At 33.4% G+C, this 22,522-nt stretch overlaps 3 protein-coding genes across 3 annotated transcripts; 1 reads left to right on the plus strand and 2 right to left on the minus strand.

Moving 5' to 3' along the window:
• The first annotated feature begins 1,368 nt into the window (after positions 1-1,368).
• Positions 1,369-11,147, plus strand: LOC123695158. Its single transcript, XM_045640904.1, has 23 exons — positions 1,369-1,785; positions 1,857-1,963; positions 2,195-2,303; positions 2,381-2,440; positions 2,527-2,698; positions 2,874-2,974; positions 3,210-3,302; positions 3,382-3,417; positions 3,490-3,528; positions 3,924-3,974; positions 4,056-4,185; positions 4,259-4,397; positions 4,483-4,609; positions 4,707-4,940; positions 5,022-5,946; positions 6,024-6,179; positions 6,290-6,416; positions 7,404-7,540; positions 7,719-7,742; positions 8,079-8,246; positions 8,473-8,916; positions 9,047-9,303; positions 9,395-11,147. The coding sequence occupies exons 1-23, from the start codon at positions 1,775-1,777 to the stop codon at positions 11,124-11,126; spliced, it is 5,379 nt and encodes a 1,792-aa protein (XP_045496860.1). The 5' UTR covers positions 1,369-1,774; the 3' UTR covers positions 11,127-11,147.
• Positions 11,148-12,810: 1,663 nt separating this feature from the next.
• On the minus strand, positions 12,811-13,573 carry LOC123695156 (uncharacterized protein CG16817-like). The gene has a single exon (XM_045640901.1). It carries the CDS (start codon positions 13,385-13,387, stop codon positions 12,893-12,895), a length of 495 nt encoding a protein of 164 aa, XP_045496857.1. The 5' UTR covers positions 13,388-13,573; the 3' UTR covers positions 12,811-12,892.
• Positions 13,574-14,813: 1,240 nt separating this feature from the next.
• On the minus strand, positions 14,814-19,170 carry LOC123695155 (programmed cell death protein 2-like). The gene is made up of 8 exons (XM_045640900.1): positions 18,938-19,170; positions 18,473-18,639; positions 17,879-18,067; positions 17,681-17,790; positions 17,310-17,434; positions 16,627-16,780; positions 16,349-16,490; positions 14,814-16,113 (listed from the first exon to the last, which is right to left on the minus strand). Exons 1-8 carry the CDS (start codon positions 19,043-19,045, stop codon positions 15,831-15,833), a joined length of 1,278 nt encoding a protein of 425 aa, XP_045496856.1. The 5' UTR covers positions 19,046-19,170; the 3' UTR covers positions 14,814-15,830.
• Between the last annotated feature and the right edge of the window lie 3,352 nt (positions 19,171-22,522).

The following is a 22,522-nucleotide window of genomic DNA, read 5'->3' on the forward strand; positions in this document are numbered from 1 at the left end:
ATAATGCGCATAGAAATCTTCGTCACTGTTTGGCAACTGTCATATTCTCGGAGCGTCCGAAGATGATATCTATATAGAGCGGTTAAATGCATTTTCTTCATGCATAATTTAGTCAAATTATAAGTTTTGTGCTAAAAGAGATTAATATGTATTTGTAGGTAAGTAAGGATTTTGTTTCGATAATTCCTTGTTAGTAAATAGCGAGTATAATCCCACGATTGCGAATATATTATCTTTGTTGGATTGATTTACTTAGAAAATTTTAGTACTTTTAAAGTGTCTTACTGAAGCTGGTGTCATGATGGAAGAAAAGAAGGTTAAAATAACACAAAATTTATATTGTACTAGCTTTCCGCCTGCGGCTTCGCCCGCGTTTTCAAAGAAAAACCCGCATAGTTCCCGTTCCCGCGGGGTTTTCGGGATAAAACCTAGCCTATGTTACTTGTGGATAATGTAGCTTTCGAATGGTGAAAGAATTTTTAAAATCGGTCCAGTAGTTTATGAGCCTATTCATTACAATCAAACAAACAAACAAAGTTTTCCTCTTTATAATATTAGTGTAGATAAAGTATGGTTTTCAAACACAGGTTTATATTTAAACCATACATGTAAATCTTATCATTAAAATCTCAGTTCAAAAGTATTTACAGTACTGATCATTCTTCAATATTATGACAATTACAAAAAAAATAAAAACAATCAAAATCAGGGATTATCTTTATTTCGGACATTTTAGATACATCGGAACTCTTCTTCATTTTCACTTTCCCTACTGCCATCACCTGTGTAAATCATTTCATCGATTAATTCAATTCACCTTTAAAAACAAAACCAAGAAGGGTACGTAATAGCAGCTCTATATAATTCTACACAGAGAGAACACGTGCAGTCACCACCAATATGTAAAGACAACTGACGGATTTTTGAGTATTTTGACTGACAGGCTACCGTCACCTACCGCCCGATTTGTTTTTGATTGTGTCACAGAATACATAATAGTAGCTAAACGCTACAGAACGGACACTCTCCGCCTCCCGCCAAAATTAAACACTTACCTCACCCCGCACGATCAGACATAAAATGGTCCATATTTTTCTACAGGGACGATACGCAACGAAGATTGACAACATTAATCAAATTGACTTATAGTAATTTTATTATTTTGGATTTGTGATTATCGTTTTTCGTAAAAAATGGTTAGATATTGTCACAGATATTGTGCTGTTTACGGATGTATTTCATCAGAAAAACGCGAAATTTTTTTTACGCTAGTCAAAAATGTGCCAACCATAAAGCGTTAACACACACATTTGCAGTCTCTACAGTGTGACTGTCAAAATTTTGTATGGAGTGTCCGGGGTGTGATTGTGTATGACCATGAATTGACTTCTATTTCTTTTGAACAAGGTGTAAAATGAAAGTTCTTTGTTTAGGGCTCTTACGATTCAATGATTCGAGTGTCTTCGGAAATACGACAATTAGCGAAGATTTGCATGTGCATTATTAATTTTGGATTACTGTACTTCTATAAAAATTTATGTTGTTTGATTATGTAATATAATATATCCTTTTTGTATAAAATTTGTTAAAATGACAGTATTTGAGTGTCTATATCAATACCTATCATCTGGATTATAAAAGTAAATTCATTATTGGAACATGTCAAAAACTAATCATAACTCCATTTTTTGGTTTAAATTAAATTGTGTGTAGGTAATTACAAAATTACATTTTAAAAGAAAAATAAAAAAGAGTAAGAAATATAAATAAAATTATGAAGAAACGGTAAGTTGAACATGTTTATTGGAATTAATTTAATTTGATGCGTGACATGTGATTGGTTATTGTACTTTCAGATTGTGTAAATGTCCACCTAAACTTCAGCAAATTTGTAAGCAGACCAAGGTGACTGATTGCAAGGATGTTGCCGAAATTATTGAAGCTCTCTCTTATCAAGCAGAAAGTAAGCAATTAATGCAGTTATATTTCTTCTTTGGTATAGTGTCACTGTGTTAACTACAGACTAGATAAATATTTAACATAATAATGCGTTTGTGTGAAGATAATGATTACTTATAAATAAAAAATTATAATATTGTTCGCATTTCGAAGTTGAGTCAAGGCTATAATATTATACGCATTTTTTTTAAATTTATGAATGTGTACATGGTATTTCTTACTGTTAATTTTTAAGGTTCAAAAAAGGATCGAGGATTCAAACCGCCTACATTTAAAACTAAACCATTTATGTCACGACATTACAAAGATACATGTGTACCAATGGCGCCATCTATGCACACCAGGTTCAAATCATTCAAATATTTAAATTTATTTTCATTTAAATTGCTTATTTAAAACAATAAATTTATTTTGATTCTAGGTTAAGGTATATAGGCCATTGCCCTGTTGAAGCGCCAAGAAGTTCTGAGTCTGGGACAAGGTAAAATTCACATTAAATAAAGTTTCTATGTAACTAACATGTTGTATAGCAGAATATTTATTCAAAAAGTCTTTAAAATATTCTAGAAAAAAGTCTAGATTCGATTTTGGTTTGGAAGATGATGCTACTGGTACATCAGGAAGGGGTAAAAAAAGAAAGAAGAAAGTAACTTATATTGATTTAATACCAGCAGATATTTCGTTGCCAGTCCCGGCTCCAGTTATAAAACATTCACCTTCCGACAAAGATATATTCAATGTAAGTAAATTTACTTAATGTTTAATATTATTTAATAATGTTTCCCTTCAAGTTTTGTTTTCTTGACAAAAGTACCCTCTTTCCTACTTATCATTAACAAAGATTTTACATGTTGGTAGGTAGATAAATAGTGTAAAGATGGATTGTATTTTATATTGGTTACTTGTTGTTGCAGGTTCCCAGTCCAAAAATTAGTGGTGAAGTTATTCCTGCTCAAAAAACAATAATTACATCAGCTGATTACAAACCTCCATTGCCACCAAAAGCTGGTTATGAGTAAGATTAATGTTACCGTTCTTTCGTGTTCAACTATTTATTAAAAATATGGTATTTATATAGTCACCATTAATTAGGTTAAATACCTAGGCTTTCTATGTTCCAATTTTTCTAAAATCTCTAATTAGATTGTTCTTAAAAGTATGTACATAATATCTTAGTAGGTGCACAAAGTATTTTTGTTTATCTTTCTTTTATCTTTCAATCTAATCGTCATTGTGAGTATAATTTTCAGCTTATATAAACCTCATAGCGGTATAGTTATAAATAGAGACAAAAGTTTTGTTCCTGATGCAGTATTTGCACCTGGCCCAAGAAAAATAATAAGGTAAAGTTTTCTCTCATATATAAATGTAATATTTTCTAAAAGTTGAATAAAATAGATTAACCAATTACTTTCTTTTCAGTGATAAACCAAAAAGAAGACCTTGTCATAAAGGAGGGTTAGTTAATATGAATTGTAGAAAGTTTTGAGTTGGTTTATTTATTTATTAACGTAATATAATAAATTTCAGGGTATGTTTAAGAAAAGATTGTCCCAGAAAGAAATGCCGGTGCGTAAATAAAAAAAAATATAGATTCTTTATTTTCATTATACAATAGTTACAATATAATACTTAAATATAAAAATGAATCCCAAAACGTGTTGGTAAGCGCATAACTTGAGAACGGCTTAACCAATTTCGTTAATTCTTTTTTTATAATATTCCTTGAAGTTCGAGGATGGTTCTTATGTAGAGAAAACGTGAATATGTACCACGGGCGAAGCCGGGGCGGACCGCAAGTACTTATATGAAAACTTATATTTAAAACATGCATCAAATTGCGGGTAATATGTGGGTAGATGAAAAATACTGATGGAAAATATTATGTGCGTAAAGTTTCAGCTCCAGCATGCAGCAGATTTCATCATCAATTTACATTTATTAAAATTTTACTGTGTTCACAGAAAGTATGCCGCTTTGCGAAGAAAACAAATGCGAAAGAAAAAGCGATTAGGGTAATGTCAAAATTTAATTTATGTACACCTATCTTTATAAGGTATTTTTTTTAGTTTATCTATTGTTATAAAATGTTTTAGGTTACGAACAGAGGTTCCTTACACGACTTTGGGAGTTACTGATGGTAAACCTAGGGCTAGGGGGACACAGAAGCACATGAAAGACGACGACTCCGTTTGTGGTTTAGATGAAATTCCAAAACCCGAACACGTAAGATCGTTTATTATAAGGGTTAAAATATTTGAATTTACACGTGATATTTAGTCTGTGGTGTGTTTTAAAGGTTCATATTCCGGCTAATCTAAAACGGGGTACACTGCAGACCCATTCACTGACCGTCTTACCTTGCACAAAAGAAAGAAGACCAGACGTTCATTATGGCATTTTAACTGGGTCATTCAATATGTATGACCAAAAATTCGGTAAAAAAATCAGATACTTTAATATCTTTTTTGTTTAATAAATTTTCATCTGCATCTTTGGCTAAGTGTAAATAATTCTGTTTAGGGGGTAGATCAAGAGGACGACAAGCACTTACGATGAGTGTTATGGCGTACTGCTTAGCGTTTCATTATCACCCGAAACAATGGACCATGAAACTTATTGACAATCTAATAGACGCCGGTGATCAATGGTTAATATGCCAATCATAGTTAAAAATATACTTTTTCACGCGCTGGCTTAAATTAATGATAAGATCGAATATTTCTCACAAAATCATAATTTTGTAGGTATGTGCAGTGCTTAGAAAAAGTCCACGATCATTCCGCTGTTCTAGGCATGTGCGAAGTGTTGCCTTTTGGGAAGAAACAAACTTTAACATTGAATGGAAAGCGAATGCAAGTGTTGTTAGGTGAACCTGAAATCGTGGGGTACACGATGTCTCTCGATCCGACCGTTTATAACCTATGTCGAGGACTAAAGGCATTCTTCAAAGAAAACCGAGCTGGAATCTTACTTACCAGGTACTTACGTCTGATTCCAAATCCTTAAAAAAATATATTCTTATATTATTCTTAAATAAATATCGTAAATTTTCATTTCAGGGTGGTGAAAGTCGTAATATGGAGAGATAAAGTTTGTTATTATATTTTCGATCCAGCAGGGAGAGATTCTAGAGCGTATTCCAACTTCTCCAATGGATGTGCCGCTCTTATAAATGTGAAAGACTTGCAATCAGTTGCGGATGTTGTTTTAGCTCGAGGAGTGGTTGAAGACCAAAAATTCGTTTTGGCTCCGGTTAAAGTGCTAAAAATGATAGATGAGAAATGTGACGAAGATTTTGAATCTGATAAGGAACTAACGCAGGCAGAAAAGGCTATGATGGGATACAGAATCTTGAATGAAAATTGTGCTATTGTAAACGCGAATATGCATTTAGGAGACAGATGTTTTGAAGATGCGAAATATAGACAGGCAATTCCTATAGCAGTAGTAGCTATGACCTACGCGAAAATTTCGCCACCCAATACCTGGTTTTCAAAGACATTAGATAAAGTGTTGCGTTTAGGTAACAAATTGTATATGGACTGCCTCCATCCCAAAGTAATGATAGATATGACCATTGATAATATTCCAAACGAGATTATTGTCGGCCCTTACGCTTGTGAGATAATTATTTACAGGGAGAGAGTAAAAGGGCAATTGTATACAACTAAAGAATGCATATTAAATATAAAAACCGGTCTAGAAGAATTTTTCAGTCATGAATATAATAGTGGTATTTTAGATTTTAATAATTACTCTTTAGCTATCTGGAGGCAAAAAGAAATGTACTACTTATTCGATCCTTACCCTCGCACTAACGATGGATTAAGATCGGTAAAAGTAGGCAAAGCGTGTTGCTGGATGCTGTTAAATCCGGAAACAATGGCTGCTGTTTTTTCTAAGAATTGGGATTATTTACCGCCTACGACGCAGTTTTATATACATGCGTTCAAAGTTTTGAAACTAAAGAAAAGGGAACCAAAGGTAATGCATATGTCGAGATTTATTCTTTAATGATATTTTAATTATGTTATAATATTTTAACACGTGTTTTATAATAGGCGCAATTAGTTTGCACTTTGAGCGACGAGCAATTGCCAGGTGCGAAAGGCAAGTTGAGAAGGAAAGTTTTACCAATGAGTAAGGCACAAGGGGATGGCAAGGAAATATTTCACAACGTTATGCCCAGAGATGATTTTGAAGGCCCGATTACAGGAGTACGTATAAATTTCATTAAAATTTCAATACACAGGTTTTGTTCGAAAAGTTTATAGATATCGATAAAATAAGTATGAAATATATTAATAAAGAAATTATATTTCTGCAGCCTCAAGTAGATGAAGAGCAAATGGGTGATATTATATCATTAGTAGATAGCATTCAGGAAGATTATTTACCGCCAATACCACTAAGATACAAGAATGCTGCCCCCGAACCGCTTGAAGAAAAAATTGGTGTGATATTTTTATTTACTTACTGTTTTTATTTTATGATTACCATTTGTTCTCTGTGCGTGAGCTAATTAATAGTGTTTTATAATTTGTAACACTAAATATTACGTAAAGTTATCTATACATATAATAAATCTGTAGAAGGGTCAATTCTGTACATTGAAAAAAATTGAAAAAATAAATACCAGGGGGTGTTACTGGATCGATACCAAACCCAAATATGTGTTTAAAAAATTTTTTGTCTGTCTGTCTGTCTGTCTGTATGTTCAGGCATCACGTGAAAACTAACGGTTCGATTTCGATGAAACTTGGTATAATTATACCTTATTATCCTGGGCGTAAAATAGGATACTTTTTATCCTGAAAAAATACGTAGAAAAAAATTAATCTTAATTTTTCAGTTTTATCCATAGGCGTTGTTCTGTAGAACCGCGAACACACGTTGCGTATTATTATAGGCCTAGCCGTATTTGGGTCCAATAGATATTTATAAGATATCAGTGTCAGAAATACTCAAAATGGAGAAATAAACCATCCACGCGAAGACCGACATCCGCGCGGACGGAGTCGCGGGCGGAAGCTAGTAAATAATAAAATTATAATAAGTATCTCACAGAGCATTTGAATATGTCGTCCCACACTTGTGGATTTGCGTATTTGTGCGAATATGAGTGACCGGCATTATGGCAACGTGTTGGGAGTGTCTTCATTAGAGCCACAATATAGCGGTGTGACTCTTTTACTGGGACCACGACCGCGACGCGTCGTGAACTAAGTTTTCACTTAGTAAGCCTATTCAGACTTTGAACGTAAAACATGGACATTGTTGGAAAACACATTATATCTCGTATATATATAGTTTTTGCTCTGACATAAAAAAAATATATGCGTTTATATCCGTATAACCATAGTGAACCCGCCCGACTCGCCTGAAAAACCTGACACAGTATATAATTTTATGGTTTCTGTTACATATACGTACTTTCATAGTGAACTTGGATTCCCCTACGGTGTCGGTGACACAAGTGGTGCCACCGTGGCCGAAGCCCCGCGACAAGAGAAACGAGTTGCCGGAGCCCGACCCCGACCCGGAGCCCACGCCTCCACCCACACCTCCACCCTTACCGGTGAGCTATTCCTCCTTAAACGCCGTTTTTCGAAACGCCGAATAACCGAATCTCCTGTAATTATCTGAATCGGTCCTAGGCATAATATAAAAAAATTAAACCAAGTAATCTTTGTTTTGGTTACAGTCTTTGTCTGATTAACGTAAAACTGAATAACGTTTTATTTCCTTTATTTCAGCCACCGGAAGGAGTTGAAGAAGAGGTGCGTTTATTCTATATTCTATTATAATATTGTTAAGAATTTAGTTAAACTAGTTATTAGTAATAAAATAATAACAAATAAAAGGCCTCATACTTTACCAACATTACAATCGATCTTCAAAAACGGCACATTTACAAACACGGTTAGGCTTCAAAGTAAGGTGGCATGATTAAATAGTCGTGTGCGAAGAAGCGACTGAAATCAAAATTGGCTAATTAGCCAATTTTGAATTTCAACATGCTGCTTACCTAGCGCTTTTCGTCCATCAACATCTTTCAACTAATAATATTAAAAATGTTTTACTAATTATAATATTATAATGTGTATTTAAACTAGGAGGAAGAAATGGGTGAAGAAGAAGAAGACGAAGAGACAATGAAGAGGAAGAAAGAGGAAGAAGAGAGGAAGAGAGCGGAGGAGGAGGAGGCGAGGAGGAAAGCGGAGGAGCTGCCCCCGCCCCTCCCGCCGCCGCCACCCTCCCCGCAACCTGAACCAGAAGTGCCTGTATGTTTATTTATTTATGTACCTAGTTCTTTATATCGCTGAAAAGTTACATATTAGTTTAGTCTAATTACTTCTTACTTTCCAAAAACTTTTCAATATTATTTATTCAGAATAACGAAAATAAATGTACGATTATGACTTTCTCTTATTATGAATTTTCGTTTTGCTATCGTCGTAGAAATTATTTTTGTCACTTAATGTTAATATAAATACAAACTCTTTACAGTTGGCTCCAGCAGAAATTGTAGAAGATGAAGTCCAAACATTGCCACCCGAGAATGTAGACCGACACATATTACTGACAGAAGACGCTCGCTACAGGTTTAAGTTGAGGCAACTTCGGAAGAAAATGACTCAACCTCTGACCGAGGACCAACTTGAAATCAGTCCAGAAGAAGAGTTAGCAAAACCCAGCAATTTTAAGAATCTACCTGACCAAACTCAGATTATTCGTGGTACATCTGCAATTAATGACACTAAAACATTAGACATGCTACCCTTCGCTGCCATCATGGCTATTGTGACGTCATACAAGTACAGTGTGAATACATGGACCGTGGGAATGGTCAATTTTGTTATCGATACAGCTAAAAAACTACACCAAAATAAACAGGAGAAATTTCAACTAGCTCCTGTGCATATTATTCCTAAAATTGCTATAGGTCATCAGGTTAGTTCTATACAATATAAAAATATTATGTTTAAAATTCTAAGAATGCATAATATAATATCTTTGATATACATATATTCTTATTGAAGATGTAAACATAATTATTTATATACCCACTTATTTTTTGCAGGCTTATCATGCCAATATAGATGTCGTGAGCGAAGGGCCAACTTGGCAATTAGAAGATGTAATGGTTCGCAAATTTTTCAATAGATACGACAGAGGCATGGTTACAACGGCAACATACAGCTGCGCATTTTTCAAAAGAAATGGTCTTTATTATCTTTATGACGGAAGCCCTTGTAATGCGATGGGATTAAGGGATATGTCAGGGAAAGGAAAAGCATGCTTTTTACGATTTAGAAATCTTCATGATTTAGTTGCAAGGTCAGATGTTTTTTTTTTCTTTTATTAATAATATATCTAATACGCCACATTTCTTCCGTCATAGTTAATTAACTACTTCCTTCTTTCACAGAATATCATATAACAAGGATGGAAAGACTGCAGAACAACAATTTGTTTTAAGCAGGATCATTGTAAGAAGATTATTGAATGAGCCACGTTTAAAACTGCCGGAAGATTACGACTTTGAAACGGGAATGCCCAAATCTAATAAGTCAAAATTTTCTATTGTGGACTCGGGAAAAAGTTCATCGGACAAAAAGAAGTCGTCTGTTGATTCCGCAGAAGCGAAAAGTGAAACAGTAATTGGATATCAATTAATTAATGGTGTTTATAGAATAGAGGGTACCACTGCTATCAAGGATAAAAAGTCATCTTCAGATGTAAAGGCGTGCCACTTTGTTTGTTTGATTGCTATGTTGATGGCTACAATGCATCCCATACGAACATGGGATCATTTACTAATTGATACATGTATCGAAAAAGGTTTAGAAATTTTCGAAAAAGCTACAAATAAAAGTGTTTGCGAGAAAAGAGTAATTAAAAATATAATCTTGGATGGCAAATTCATCAATGTTAATATAAAGAAAATTCTGGTCATTAATGAAAATCCAGAAAAACGACTAGACCAATATCTTCGGGCGGTTCTAAAAAGGCTACGCTATGTAATTTGTCGGTTTTCTTCTTGTAATGTCGTAATTTGTCAAAATGAAGGTTATTACCACTTATTTGATCCTTATCCACCACCGTCTGAAAGGACTGAACCAACAGAGGCAGAGAAGAAAAAAGCTGCTGATGCTGGAACGTCCCTTAAATCTCCGGGATCCGTAGCATCTTGGACTTTATACAGAACTTTTGACGCATTAATCAACAGACTTCTTAAAATAGCATCAGACCCCAATACGCCAGATTTTTATACTTTCGAATTAACGTCTGTTAAAACTGCGCCTCGACACTCTGCATTGAATTACAGACTAAGCCCACTTTTTAAACCTGATGAAAATCCCAATACGCCATACTTAAAACGAAAAAGAATACGTCCGATAGTTGACGAGAAAATGTACTGGCTGAATATTGAAACAATCCCTTGGTCTCGTATGAACCCTGTTAATGATTTGGGTTTCGAAAGAAAAACGCCTAAAGCTATGTGGAAGGATTGGGACATTGAATTTCCAGGTGACCTTTATTCACTTTGGGGCTCTGTTCATCCTATGGATGTTAAATTTCAAGAAGTGTATCGTGGTAAACAGTATTTAGCTACAAGTATAGTCGCATTAGTAATGACACAAGCTTGCAATCTTAGTGCATGGACTGGTAGTTTCCTTGATGGTATCGTGGAAAATGGAAACAAATTCCATTCAAAATGTCACACTAAAGTAAGCGGACAACAAAATCATGAAATGGCACTTGAAGATTTGGACACAAAATATGACGAAATGTATCCCTATTCGTTTTCCTTTAAATTTGATAAAGTTATATTTGGATTTGTTTATAATATACAACCTGATCGTTTTAATTTGAGTAAGGCCTTGGTCTACTTTTTTGAGAAAAATAATCTAGGCATGTTGATAAGTCCAGCGAAAAATTTAGCATTTGGCAGAGTTGGAATGTCCTACTTTATGTTTGATTGTCAAAGTCATGGTGCACCGATATTTTGCCCAGGACAAGGTTCTGCTTATATATTAAAATGTGAAAGTCTGAACAGACTTATTTACTGTATGGCAATAACGTTAAACATTCGGCGACATGGACAACAATTTCATTTGTATAGTGTAAATGTGACTTTAACAGAGTCTACAAAATAAATTTTAATTTGAAATGGAGTACCCAGTTTGTTTTAATATTTTTTTTTTATGATAAGTTAGGGATTGAGATCTACGCTTGAAAAATCGTATAAGAAATTCGATCACCAGGATCACCGGTTGGCCGAGAGGCTAGGCGTTCCCCAGAATGGGAAAAAGACGCGATGTTCTTGATCGATTTTTTTTTCTATTGTATAAAAAGAAATCTATTTCTTATAATTTAGAATTTACAATACAAAATCAAAGTTCTTTCTCCTAATAATAAATTATTATACAACACTATGGTGGCTGTTTTGAGTTTTGACTTCTATTTTTTTATGTATGACCTATTCCTATTGTCGAGCCAATTTAATAGGCAACATTTGACGTCTATCAATTTTATCTTCGAAGAGAGGTAACCTGCTTAAAAACATCGATTAAAGTGAATTAATCGATACGGATTTGAAACATTTGTCAATCGAATTTATTAATTTATGATGATTTTTATTCACAAGTAATCAATGCATTCGATTCTAGATGTCAGATTTCGATTTTTAGAGTAACGTCTCTGGTATTTAAAAAGAAAAAAGGTTTATTGACACAAAATTGTAGCGACGTCAGTTCTTCAATTCAGAAATTGTTTATTATGTTTAGTATGGTTTATCAGTAAAATGAAATCTTAAAATTACTTGTATCGGTCATTATTATTATAAATATGTAATCGTAATTGAAAAAAGTTAAGCAAATGTTCAGTTCTAACAAAACGAAATATCATGTTATTCTATGTCGTCGTTACTAGGTTACGTTGTTGAATTTTGTTGAACTGTCAAATGTTGCCTATTAAAATGGCTCTACTATAGTCTGCTATATCATCAAGTTTATACAAAAATAGATTGCCTAATAGATTTCTGTATAGAAATAAGGCCGCCTCTTGTTTGAATTAATGAATTTTTTTTTTGTATTATTATTCAATTTATTGAGTAGGTAGGTATGTTCTAACTTGTACAATAAGAACAGTATTATAAAATGTAAAAAAAAAAAAAATTCATCATAAGTTTTGTGAACACTATTTTTTTTTATAAAATAGGTACACTATTTTGTGGTTAACCATATATTAGCATTAATGTTGGAATAATAAATAAATATTTTCAGGACAATTTTCACACACGGCACGATCTGATCACATACTAAGCTATCGCTTGTGTTATGGAAACCAGATGGCTTTTAATCTGGCTGGAAATCAGAGCAAACATCTATGTTCATCAAACAAATATTTGCCCCGGGTGGGAATCAAACCCGAACCTCTGGCTTGGAATAATTATTATTCTTGACTCATGCTCGTAGATGCTTCAAGAGAAATATAAGAAATAATTAATATTCTTTTGAGTAATATTTATGCATAACTAGATTGAGAAATTTAGTTTTATCAAAGTATTTGCTCGCTAATGCTTAAAACAAAATTAAGGAGGGAGTAGCAGAAGCATTATTAATATTTAAAGAAAAAAAAATTCCATATAAATGTGATCATGAAAGAATTTTTAATACTTAGAAGTTTTTAGCACAATGTGGGCACATCTACAAATACAATTATATTGAAGGAAAAGATACATAGTTATTTGTGATATTGTACGTTAAATCAATTATTGTAATTCATTAAGAAGTCAGAAATATCATTCCATTACTGAAGTTTCCGCAATAAAACATTATATTTAATAAAAAGATTTTATTATAACTGTAAAAACCTTATACATAAAGTACTGCACTGTATTTTATTAGCACTAAAGACGTTCTCATTCCAAATCAGGTAGATTTTCATCATCCGAATCGCTTTCTAAATTATCAAATGAGATTTTTTCATTTTTATCTCCTGCGCCTCCTTGCATTGATCGGATCATATCATCGAAGTTAAAGTTTCCTTCTCCCTCACCTTCAATTTCATCATCTTCATCTTTCCACTTATTAAAATCTATTTTAAGGTAATGAGGCTTCTTCTTATCTTTAGTTAGAGAAGGCCAAAATGAAGCATCTTTTTTTTCTTTACGAAGAACCATTTCTATACACCGGCCTTTATTAACAAAACCGCTAACCTCTGGCACGACCATATCGTATAATGGTATTGTCACCTCATAATTTTTCTTGTCAGGCGCACTTACACCTTTAAAATAAACTGAATCCTTTTCTATTTTAATAGTCGGGTCTTTGGATTCAACGCTAAATGTGAGAAATACGTCTTCTCGCCATTGTGCCCACAGGACTTGAGGAGGAACTGGAGTTTCACCGGCCATCTTCAATTGGTTATATTTTGGTATAAAATTTTGCACTATATGGCTATAATAATCGATCAAACTATGTAAAACCACGTACGCAACGCAAAAATCACAATTTGATTAAAAATTCCATGCACTCTTTACCAAACCACGATTTTATTATAGAGGAGGGTTCAGGGTTGCCATGTTGATTTTTCATATTTCGATAGTCGATACCGTTCGAGAATCATAGATAACAAAATAATATGTCGTCACATCAAATTATTCCTCGTAAATAGCTTATTTTCAGAATAATTATTGTGGTCTTGAAGGTACAAGTCCGAGACGGGCCGCAGACCGCAAACTGCAACAGCAAACTGCAAGCGACAACACTTGTTTCTATGAACATCTATGAATCTTCAGTATGAATCGTTGCGCGTCGCGTCTGCAGGCAGCAGTGTCGCCGCGCTTAGAATCAATTTCATAGATGTTCATAGAAACAAGTGGTGTCGCTTGCAGTTTGCCACAGTTTGCGGTCTGCGGCCCGTCTCGGACTTGTACCTTGATTTGGGGAGCGAATTAGTGCTTGCCACATAACCATGAACATTAATCTAGAAGTAGGCTTTCAGATTGTAGGAGAATAATAAACAGCATTAATTTCTATATTTAAAGTCTAGAAGTCGAACAATTATGAATATATTATATTGTATTGAAATACTTAAATATACATATAAATGTGTTAAAGCAATTCACACTTCACATGGTCACGGTCCAAGCCACAGGTCCAAGCGGTTTTTTCTACAGCACTATAGACAGCTATTTGTAAAGTATATAAGTGTATTGGTAAGTGGTAAACATTATTTTAGGCACCGACAACGCCGCGCCTAGGGGACTCCTTTACGATTCTATTTCGGACATACTAGTACCTACCACAGAATACATAATAGTAGCTATGCTAGTACACTAGTACTATCATGAGTGATACTATGTCCGAAAACGGTACGTTTATGACTACGACGTGACCACAGGACGTGACTACGACTGACTACGACGAACGCTTTGTTTGATAAACGGCGTCCGTCTTTTTTATACGTCCATGAATATAGGTACAAAAAGGTTGCAATGTTGCAATATTGAAATTTGAAGCTAGGAGCCATCACTCCCTATGTATGTGGGTCTTAACGTTACCTATCTGACTCAATATATGATTTATTATATCTAACCAACGGTCCGCCCCGGCTTCATGTTTACCTTTTCTCTTCATAAGAACCATCCTTGTACTTCAAGGAATATTAAAAAAAAAGAATTATAGAATTCGGTTCAGCCGTTCGCGCGTGATGTCGTGACCAAGGAAAACGGCTTTCATTTTATTTATTGGACCATGGACCAATAAACTTAGATTAGGTTAAGCTCGTACCTAGGTGTCCTTAAAAAGTTATGTTCTATAAACAATAAAACACATGTAAAGTTTTAATTTATTGTTATATTTTAACATTCTACACAATACACGTTATTTGGCAGGTTTCAAATGGACTCCTTATATAGGTAAATAAAGATACAAGTTACAACATTCAACTTCTACAGATAAAATATACTAGTATCTAATCTGAACATAACTCAGATGCAAACTTAATGGCAACTTGGAATATCACACAATCGTCACCTTTCGAGCAACGGTGCAGTTCCGAGCAGTCATTAACATTGAATGGAACTATAGACGTTGGTATTTACTATTTACTTTAGAATCACAGATATACATACGAAAAATTCGAAACTTACTATATAGCGATTGTTGTGCAAGTGATGTTATTTAAAATTCTTAAATTTATCGCATTCTATTTATTGAAATTGTATTGCATTTTCTTAAGCAAACCTAAGTTTAGTATTTTCGTAATGTAAAAATCTAGTTTAAACTAATAACAGGCACTGGAGTAATTGTAAACGATTTTTTCAAGTTCATTCCAAAGAAACAATATTTATATTTATTACTTATTATGTCTAAATTGTCCCTTTACAACCCAATACAGGAATAAAACGGTTTTAAACCAGTTTATTTGTTGCGTTTAAATCTTAGATGTCATCAATTGAATGTTTATTCTATTGAAATATTTCATAGTTATCAAATTGATAACTTAATGTTAATACAATATTAAAATTAACAATAATTCTAAAAAATAACATACACCTTTTTACTTATAACAAAATATATGGTACAAGAATAATTAATATTTGTATTCACATTTTTGAGATCATTAAGAAATTATAACAAAAAAAAAAAAATATATATTTTCCTGATATACCTATAGGTAACATGATCTATTAAATGCAAATATAACTCACATAATCAGGAAGAAATTGTAATTGTAATTGAGTAAATTGAAAGTGCCATTGTAAATCTATCTTAAAAGTGCTACAAGGCAAATCTAGCCGCTACATTTGTAAAACTGGAAAGTTAAGATTAATTTTATACTATAATAAAGCATTATATAACTTCTGGTTGGAAGACAATAGTTTCTTGAACAAATGTATCATTTGGCTGCCAGCAACTTTGCGAGCAGGTGAAGACGAGAACAGATAGGAAATGCAGATGAGATAGAGATACATTTCCGGGAAGTATTTGTAAATTTTCTGCAAATGCTGGAACCAGTTGTAGTTCACAAATGAGCCTTGAACCACATCTCATGCAAACTGTTGGTGCACGACATCCCGGACCTTCGATGAGGGGCAATGGCGCCCCGAGTAAAGGTGGCTCATCACGACTGTACCTGTTTGTTATAAAACATTGGGTTATTTAATAATATTAGATAAAGAAAATGTTGAATCTTTGTTGTGGTTTGTTAGTATTGCAAAAGCCAAAAATAATGTAACGAATTTTAAAAAGCCACAACACTCCTGAGCTGCTTTTCTTTTTTCTGGTATCATTTAACGAGAATAAGATAGCAAGTATTTTATATAAATATAATTTAATCACACTGAAAGTATGTACAAAAATATTCATACCTAAGAATTTGTCCAGGATTATTCTGTAGACGAGTAAGGAAGGCGTGAAACAATTTATCTCCATGTAAAGGTGTTGCCTCCTCGTATGGTTCGTCGTCGCCACCACCTCCTAATCTATCTGCATTGATATTTGCTTCAATTTCTAAAAATAGAAAACAATGTTAACTAACTGAGCTGATTAAGATAAAATAATAAGTTGGAATATTGGGGAAACAGCATTATGTGAAATGTTTTATCATAAAAAAATTAATATCCAATATAATTCACATTTCACATACCACTTTCTTTTGTATATTTATTCAAAAGATCATTAACTTTTTCATCATTGCATGCAGATTTCTTCCATTCCTCCTCAACATAAATGTATCTGGGCAAGAATTGTAATGGACTCAACATAAGACGATTTCGCAGATCTGCAGGGAGCTCAGCTGTCTGAAATAATTAAAAAAAAAAAAATTAGTCAATATGAAGATTTTGAAGGATATCTAATATCCTATCTAATAGTCCTGTCAGTATTATATTACTTACCAGATCTAACACATGGAACAGAATATACTATGTAGTTAACTTTTGAACATAACAACTAAAGTGTAGTGATATTGAACCGCACTCCCCACGAGACGATTTTGAAAAGAAATACAAATTTTATCTTTATGAACTAAGCGATAAAGTTGAATTTAGAATGCGATATTGAACCGCACTCCCCACGAGACTATCTTGGAAAGAAATACAAATTTAATCTTTATAAACTTAGTGATAGAGTTGAATTTAAAAACTCGTCGCTTAAAAGGTCGTAAATTTTTACGACTTTCTTAGTGACGGACTACTTCTAGCTATAATTTGAAATGAGATGAGAAATAAATATTAAAATTTTACACAACTGCACAAAAAGGAGTTATAATGTTTATATTTTGCAAACAAGTGATAAAATTTTGTATTTATGAAATTATAATAAAAGTACCTGATGAAGCAGAGCCTCAACATTACTAGTAGGGGCTGTGGGAGTCTCCGCAGTAACCAGTCCTGGTTCATCTCCACCTTCAAGTTCGGCTGCTGGCATTGGCACACCAATATCGCCAACAGCACCTGGAAAATAAAATAAAATTTAAAACAAATCTCTTATTCATTATTCGAAACAATAAGCAAACAATATTTTGAGAAGCCTTGATCATAAGGTCATCTTTGTTAAAATATTACAAGTTACAAGTCAAGAAAATGGGAGTTGGGATGAAAATCCTAAGTTGATTACAAATCTTAAAACCAGTAGTCAATATTTTTTTAACTTATAATTAGCCAATTTAAAAGCACATTCAAAATAGTTTATTAAAATACCTTGCATTGGAGACATGTTAGCATTGTGGGCATCTATAACTTGCATGTGTCCCAAAGCTTGTTCAACTGCTTCTATATCATAAGAATTGCTTTCGTCATCATCAGAGTTCCTGTAAACCAATTATTGATTAATGTTTTGTATTAGTGTTTTTAATTATTATAAAATTCTGCTAGTTAACTCAAAAAATTATAACAAACCTCTGTATATTAGGATTAACAGCATTATCAACACTCATTAAATTTCCATTTGCAGAATCTCCATTGTCATTTTCATCCCAATCGTCAGATCCTGTACACCAGCTTAAATTGGTGTCTGCACTCGGCATGGCAACAACAGCGCTACTTTTAGAGGGATCATCTTTTACTTGGCACCTAATACATGCCCAACTGAAAACATTATAATTTGGTTTAATGTTAAGATCTTTTTAGGGAAAAGCTAATCCTAAGTAGGAAATAAAAGATTGCCTTTATTTCCTTCTTTCATTTTTAAGAAAACTATTGCAATGCCCTTTCCAATTGCAATGTTTATGGGCAGTAAAAAGCACATATCATGCTCTGATCTGTAGCAAGAACAATAATTTTAAATGTAAAAAAATGTTTTAGTTTATGTAGAAAAAATTACTTTCAGTATAGCCTTAATACATTTTGCTGTGGCAGGTTACTTACTTCAATTTTTAAACAATATTGTCTAATTGTGGTGGCCCACAAATGTCAGCAGTCAGCAACTAAATAATGTAATTAAAAATATTTAAATGCTTATTTAAAATTAAAAACCCCAAAAATAAACATTACCTTTCTGACTGGTTCCAGCAATTAGTGTTTATACAAGCAAAAATGTATAGTGTTCGATGATACACAGAATTTTCGAGAGGAGCATAACATTGCACTATTAGCAATCTATGCAAGCTGCATATTGGACATTTGGATGGATATTGCAGGTTCTCTATTGGAGGCCAATCCTAAAAATAAAAGTGTCAAATAATGAATAAAGATTTATATCTAAATATAAAATTAAATCATTGATTGAATGAACAAATTACTTTAATACTTCGACCAAAATGTACCAATTTACTCGAATCTAAACACAAAAACAAAGTTTAAATTTCAGTCTCATTTATAAGACTAGATGCTTATTTTAATTTAATTTTTTATAAATATTACAATTTATTTTAGTGGTAAAGAGATGTAAGTATTTCGGGTAAGTTTGGTAAGACTAATTTAAAAAATCGAATATCTAGGCAACAATGCGGTACTTACTGGTAATCCGCCGATTTTATTGACTGTAAAATTTAGAAGCGTTCGATTTTTATCACTAATTATTTCTTCCTCATATCCTAAGTAAACTTTTCCTTGCTTTTTTGCCATTTTAATTCATAAAATAAAATAAATGTGCAAAATCAATAAACAAAATACTATATCCCTTCCATTTGGAATTGAGAATATTTTATATTTCTGACAGTGACAATGTCACATCTGTCCTACGATTCATTTTACTCAAATTTTGCTCAAATTTCACAAAAAAATCCAGTCACACGACATCCACTATTAACACATAATACATAAATAAATATGAATTGCATGTGGAACTGCAGCTTTTTTTGAAAAGATGAGCTTTTTTATAAGCCGCTATCGTGGCACTAACTTGATTGAAAATAAACAAGCTCTTAAAATATTCAGATATTTTTAATGTTTTATGGACTCTCAATATTTTTTACGATCTGGCCAAATCTGGATGACCAAATCGTGAAACGTTGACGATTTAACGATCTGATCAAACTATGTTGGTCATTTCATGAAATCCGACCATTTCGTGAAATGATCAATCATTTTCATGAAATTATGAGCAAATCTACGATATGGCCCCGACATAGACATATAGACCTACTAATAGTCTACTCAAAGACAACAGCCAACTGCTGGGAAAAGCCATCTCCGGTTTGGCGGATATTGCAAAATTACAGAAAAATAAATAGTCCATTGCTGATTGGTGAAATTAATGAAATAAAAAGCTAACACAACTGATTTTAAATGTTTGTCCGTCACACTCACTCACTTAAAATAAGGGTTAAATAATTTTTGCATAATTTCAATACACTTAGTTCTTGAGTGTTTTAAGAAATACTTTTCACAGTTTCAAGTAGCTTACCACTTACCTACCTACCAAGTAGGTTAAAGTAGAGCTGAAAAAAAAGTCGCTGAAAATTTTGGGCTTATTGCGAACTGTGTTGCGAACAGTCAGACAGAATGATAGACAGGTGTTGGATAATTTTGATTTATAATATGTACCTACCTAAAGATGTACCTAGGCTATGGAGAGTAAGAGCGTTTTCACATTGTCCGGTCCGATATCGGATATCGGGCGCCGATAGCCGATATCCGATATCGGAGGCTAAGTAAAATGTATGATTTAGGTACCTGTCTTTCACATTGTCCGGTCCGATATCGGATATCGGAGCCAACACCGATATTCCCGTGAACTATCGGACGATAATGTTCAGTGTTACCAACTCAATTTTCGAAAAGGTAGTATACCAACAGCAAAAAAAGCACTAGTTTGTGTATTTTCAGTCATTTCTAGGCGCTAAATGTAAAAAAAAATCCTTTCATTTACTTTAAACCTTTTTATTAAGAACATTCATTTAAGTATTTAAAGGCATTAAAAATACTATTTTTACGGGAGCTATTTTAATACCGTCCTATAATATACGGCAATTGGCTGAACTGAAGTAAACAAAAATATATTGCGTTCTTAAATTCAACCGTATCTTCGAAATATTAGTGTCTTTTCTCTTTATTTACTCATTCTGCCTCGCTCCTCCTCCTACTTGGACTACTGTTGTGCCTGTTGTGCTGTAAGCTGTTTATTGTATTGTTGTCATTGAGTCACAGATTTAGTGCTTTGTTTTAGCGCCGATATCAAACCTGTATAATAAATAGCACATCTAAATAATATTAAGTAATTAATAATATCAAATCTTTTTTATAGAGGTATTTTACTTTTGCAGCTGTTTTTGAAGTCGGTTTCTTTTTTGTAGTTATTTTTACTGTATGTACAACTACGAACTATCAGTTGAATTTTTTTAAATCAAACTCTTTTTATTGAAAAGAAAATTTACAATACGGCAATTTTGTTTAGTTTTCTCTTGAGTTTTCTCTAAAATTTCAGAATTAGAATGCGGCGACCTTACATTTTGTCAAGAACGCGCGGCGACTTTTGAGCTTGTTTGGCTTGTTTACTATTTTGGTTGTCATGGCTCGTATGCTTAGATTATATATATGGCTATATTATTATTAGTCTGTGGTACTACGTAGATAATTTACTGTTCTGTGGTAGATAACAGCACCTACATTTGTAAATGTAATTTGAATTTATATTTGCCAGTTTCGTCGCTTTAATACTGAGTTGAATTTTATTTTATTTTATTTGTATAGGAACATAACAGTCGTAGATGATTTAATATAAAAAAGTTCTAAAATTCACTACGACCACACAACATGTTCTATTATTAAAAAAAGAAAAACAGCATATAAAAAAAACAAGCCTCACAATGAAATTGAATATTGAAACTAGATTCTGACTCTGCAGAGGGTACAAATCCAAACTCCGCAGTCAGCAGATTAAACCGGTTTGAAAAACATAGTTTATTTATTACTATTTATTTAATTTAAAATAAAGTTTATTTTTTGTAACATAAATGCATCCACTGTTTTTTTTAATTCTCCATATATCTACTTTTCCAGTTTCTGGCAACACTCATGATATCGGGACGATATTATCGGATAATGTGAAAGGGCAAATTGTGTCCGATATCGGATATCGGCTATCGGCTTCCGATATCCGATATCGGACCGGACAATGTGAAAACGCTCTAAGGAGGACCATCTTGTATGGGAGACTAGTTGAAAAAGTGTCCATCTGTAAACAGCAAATTATAGTTCACTAACCCACCAAAATAGCGCTAGCGTAGCAGGAAATGGATATTAAATTAGCAGTTGTAGACTTTTATAAACTTTTTAGATAGATTTTAAGCTATTGCATAGCTTCTATCGCGGGCCCTGAGCGCGGGGACCGAATCGAGAAATTCCGTAACGAAAAAACCTGACGCTCCCCACTCCGACGGGCGGAGGTGTGGCTTGAAGCCTGAAGGCATAGCATGCAATAGCTTTACCGCGGCACGGCAGTCCCCGAGTACCACACGTCGTTATTTTATTATTATTATTTATTTATTGTTATAAATCCAAAGAGATAAAAATATTTAAGTCTTTCTTTCCTTTTTTTATTTTAAGCTATTGCATAGCTTCTATCGCGGGCCTTGAGCGCGGGGACCAATTCGAGAAATTCCGTAACGAAAAAACCTCACGCTCCCCACTCCGACGGGCTCGGAGGTGTGGCTTGAAGGCATGCTATGCAATAGCTTTACCGCGGCAGTCCCCGAGTGCCACACGTCTTTTTTTATTTAGTATCTAAGTCTATTAATTTATGGCGCTATTTTTAAAATCTTTCCACTTGCTACTATGGCGCCACCTTAATTTGCTGCCTCTCAGCTGACACTTTTTAATACACTGAGTTAGTCCTCCTTATTTCTATCCTCCATTACCTAGGCCCTAGTATATAATTTTACACTTACAAACAAAAATGGGAATGACAAGATACCCGCAAATATTTTCAATTATTATATTTCAAAAAATGAAACGATTTCTACTTGAATTAATATTTAGATAATAGGTCTAGGTCAAGCTAAAACGTTTTAAAAAATTAAATTATGAGTTGCGAAAACTTTCCAATTTCAGTCAACAATAAATTTTAGGACGTAACGCAACATGACATCCTTTTTTGGGTAT

The sequence above is a fragment of the Colias croceus genome, chromosome 10 (assembly GCF_905220415.1).
Source record: "Colias croceus chromosome 10, ilColCroc2.1".
Classification (NCBI taxonomy): Eukaryota; Metazoa; Arthropoda; class Insecta; order Lepidoptera; family Pieridae; genus Colias; species Colias croceus.

Excerpts from the sequence above, each read along its gene's own strand:
- LOC123695155 (XM_045640900.1), bottom strand. The coding sequence starts at position 19,045 with ATGGCAAAAAAGCAAGGAAAAGTTTACTTAGGATATGAGGAAGAAATA. Across the intron at positions 18,640-18,937 it reads ATAAAATCGGCGGATTACCA|GATTGGCCTCCAATAGAGAA; the intron begins GTAAGTACCGCA and ends TTTTATTTTTAG. Across the intron at positions 16,491-16,626 it reads TAAATATACAAAAGAAAGTG|AAATTGAAGCAAATATCAAT; the intron begins GTATGTGAAATG and ends TTCTATTTTTAG.
- LOC123695156 (XM_045640901.1), bottom strand. The coding sequence starts at position 13,387 with ATGGCCGGTGAAACTCCAGTTCCTCCTCAAGTCCTGTGGGCACAATGG.
- LOC123695158 (XM_045640904.1), top strand. Across the intron at positions 2,699-2,873 it reads CCGACAAAGATATATTCAAT|GTTCCCAGTCCAAAAATTAG; the intron begins GTAAGTAAATTT and ends TTGTTGTTGCAG. Across the intron at positions 3,529-3,923 it reads TGTCCCAGAAAGAAATGCCG|AAAGTATGCCGCTTTGCGAA; the intron begins GTGCGTAAATAA and ends CTGTGTTCACAG.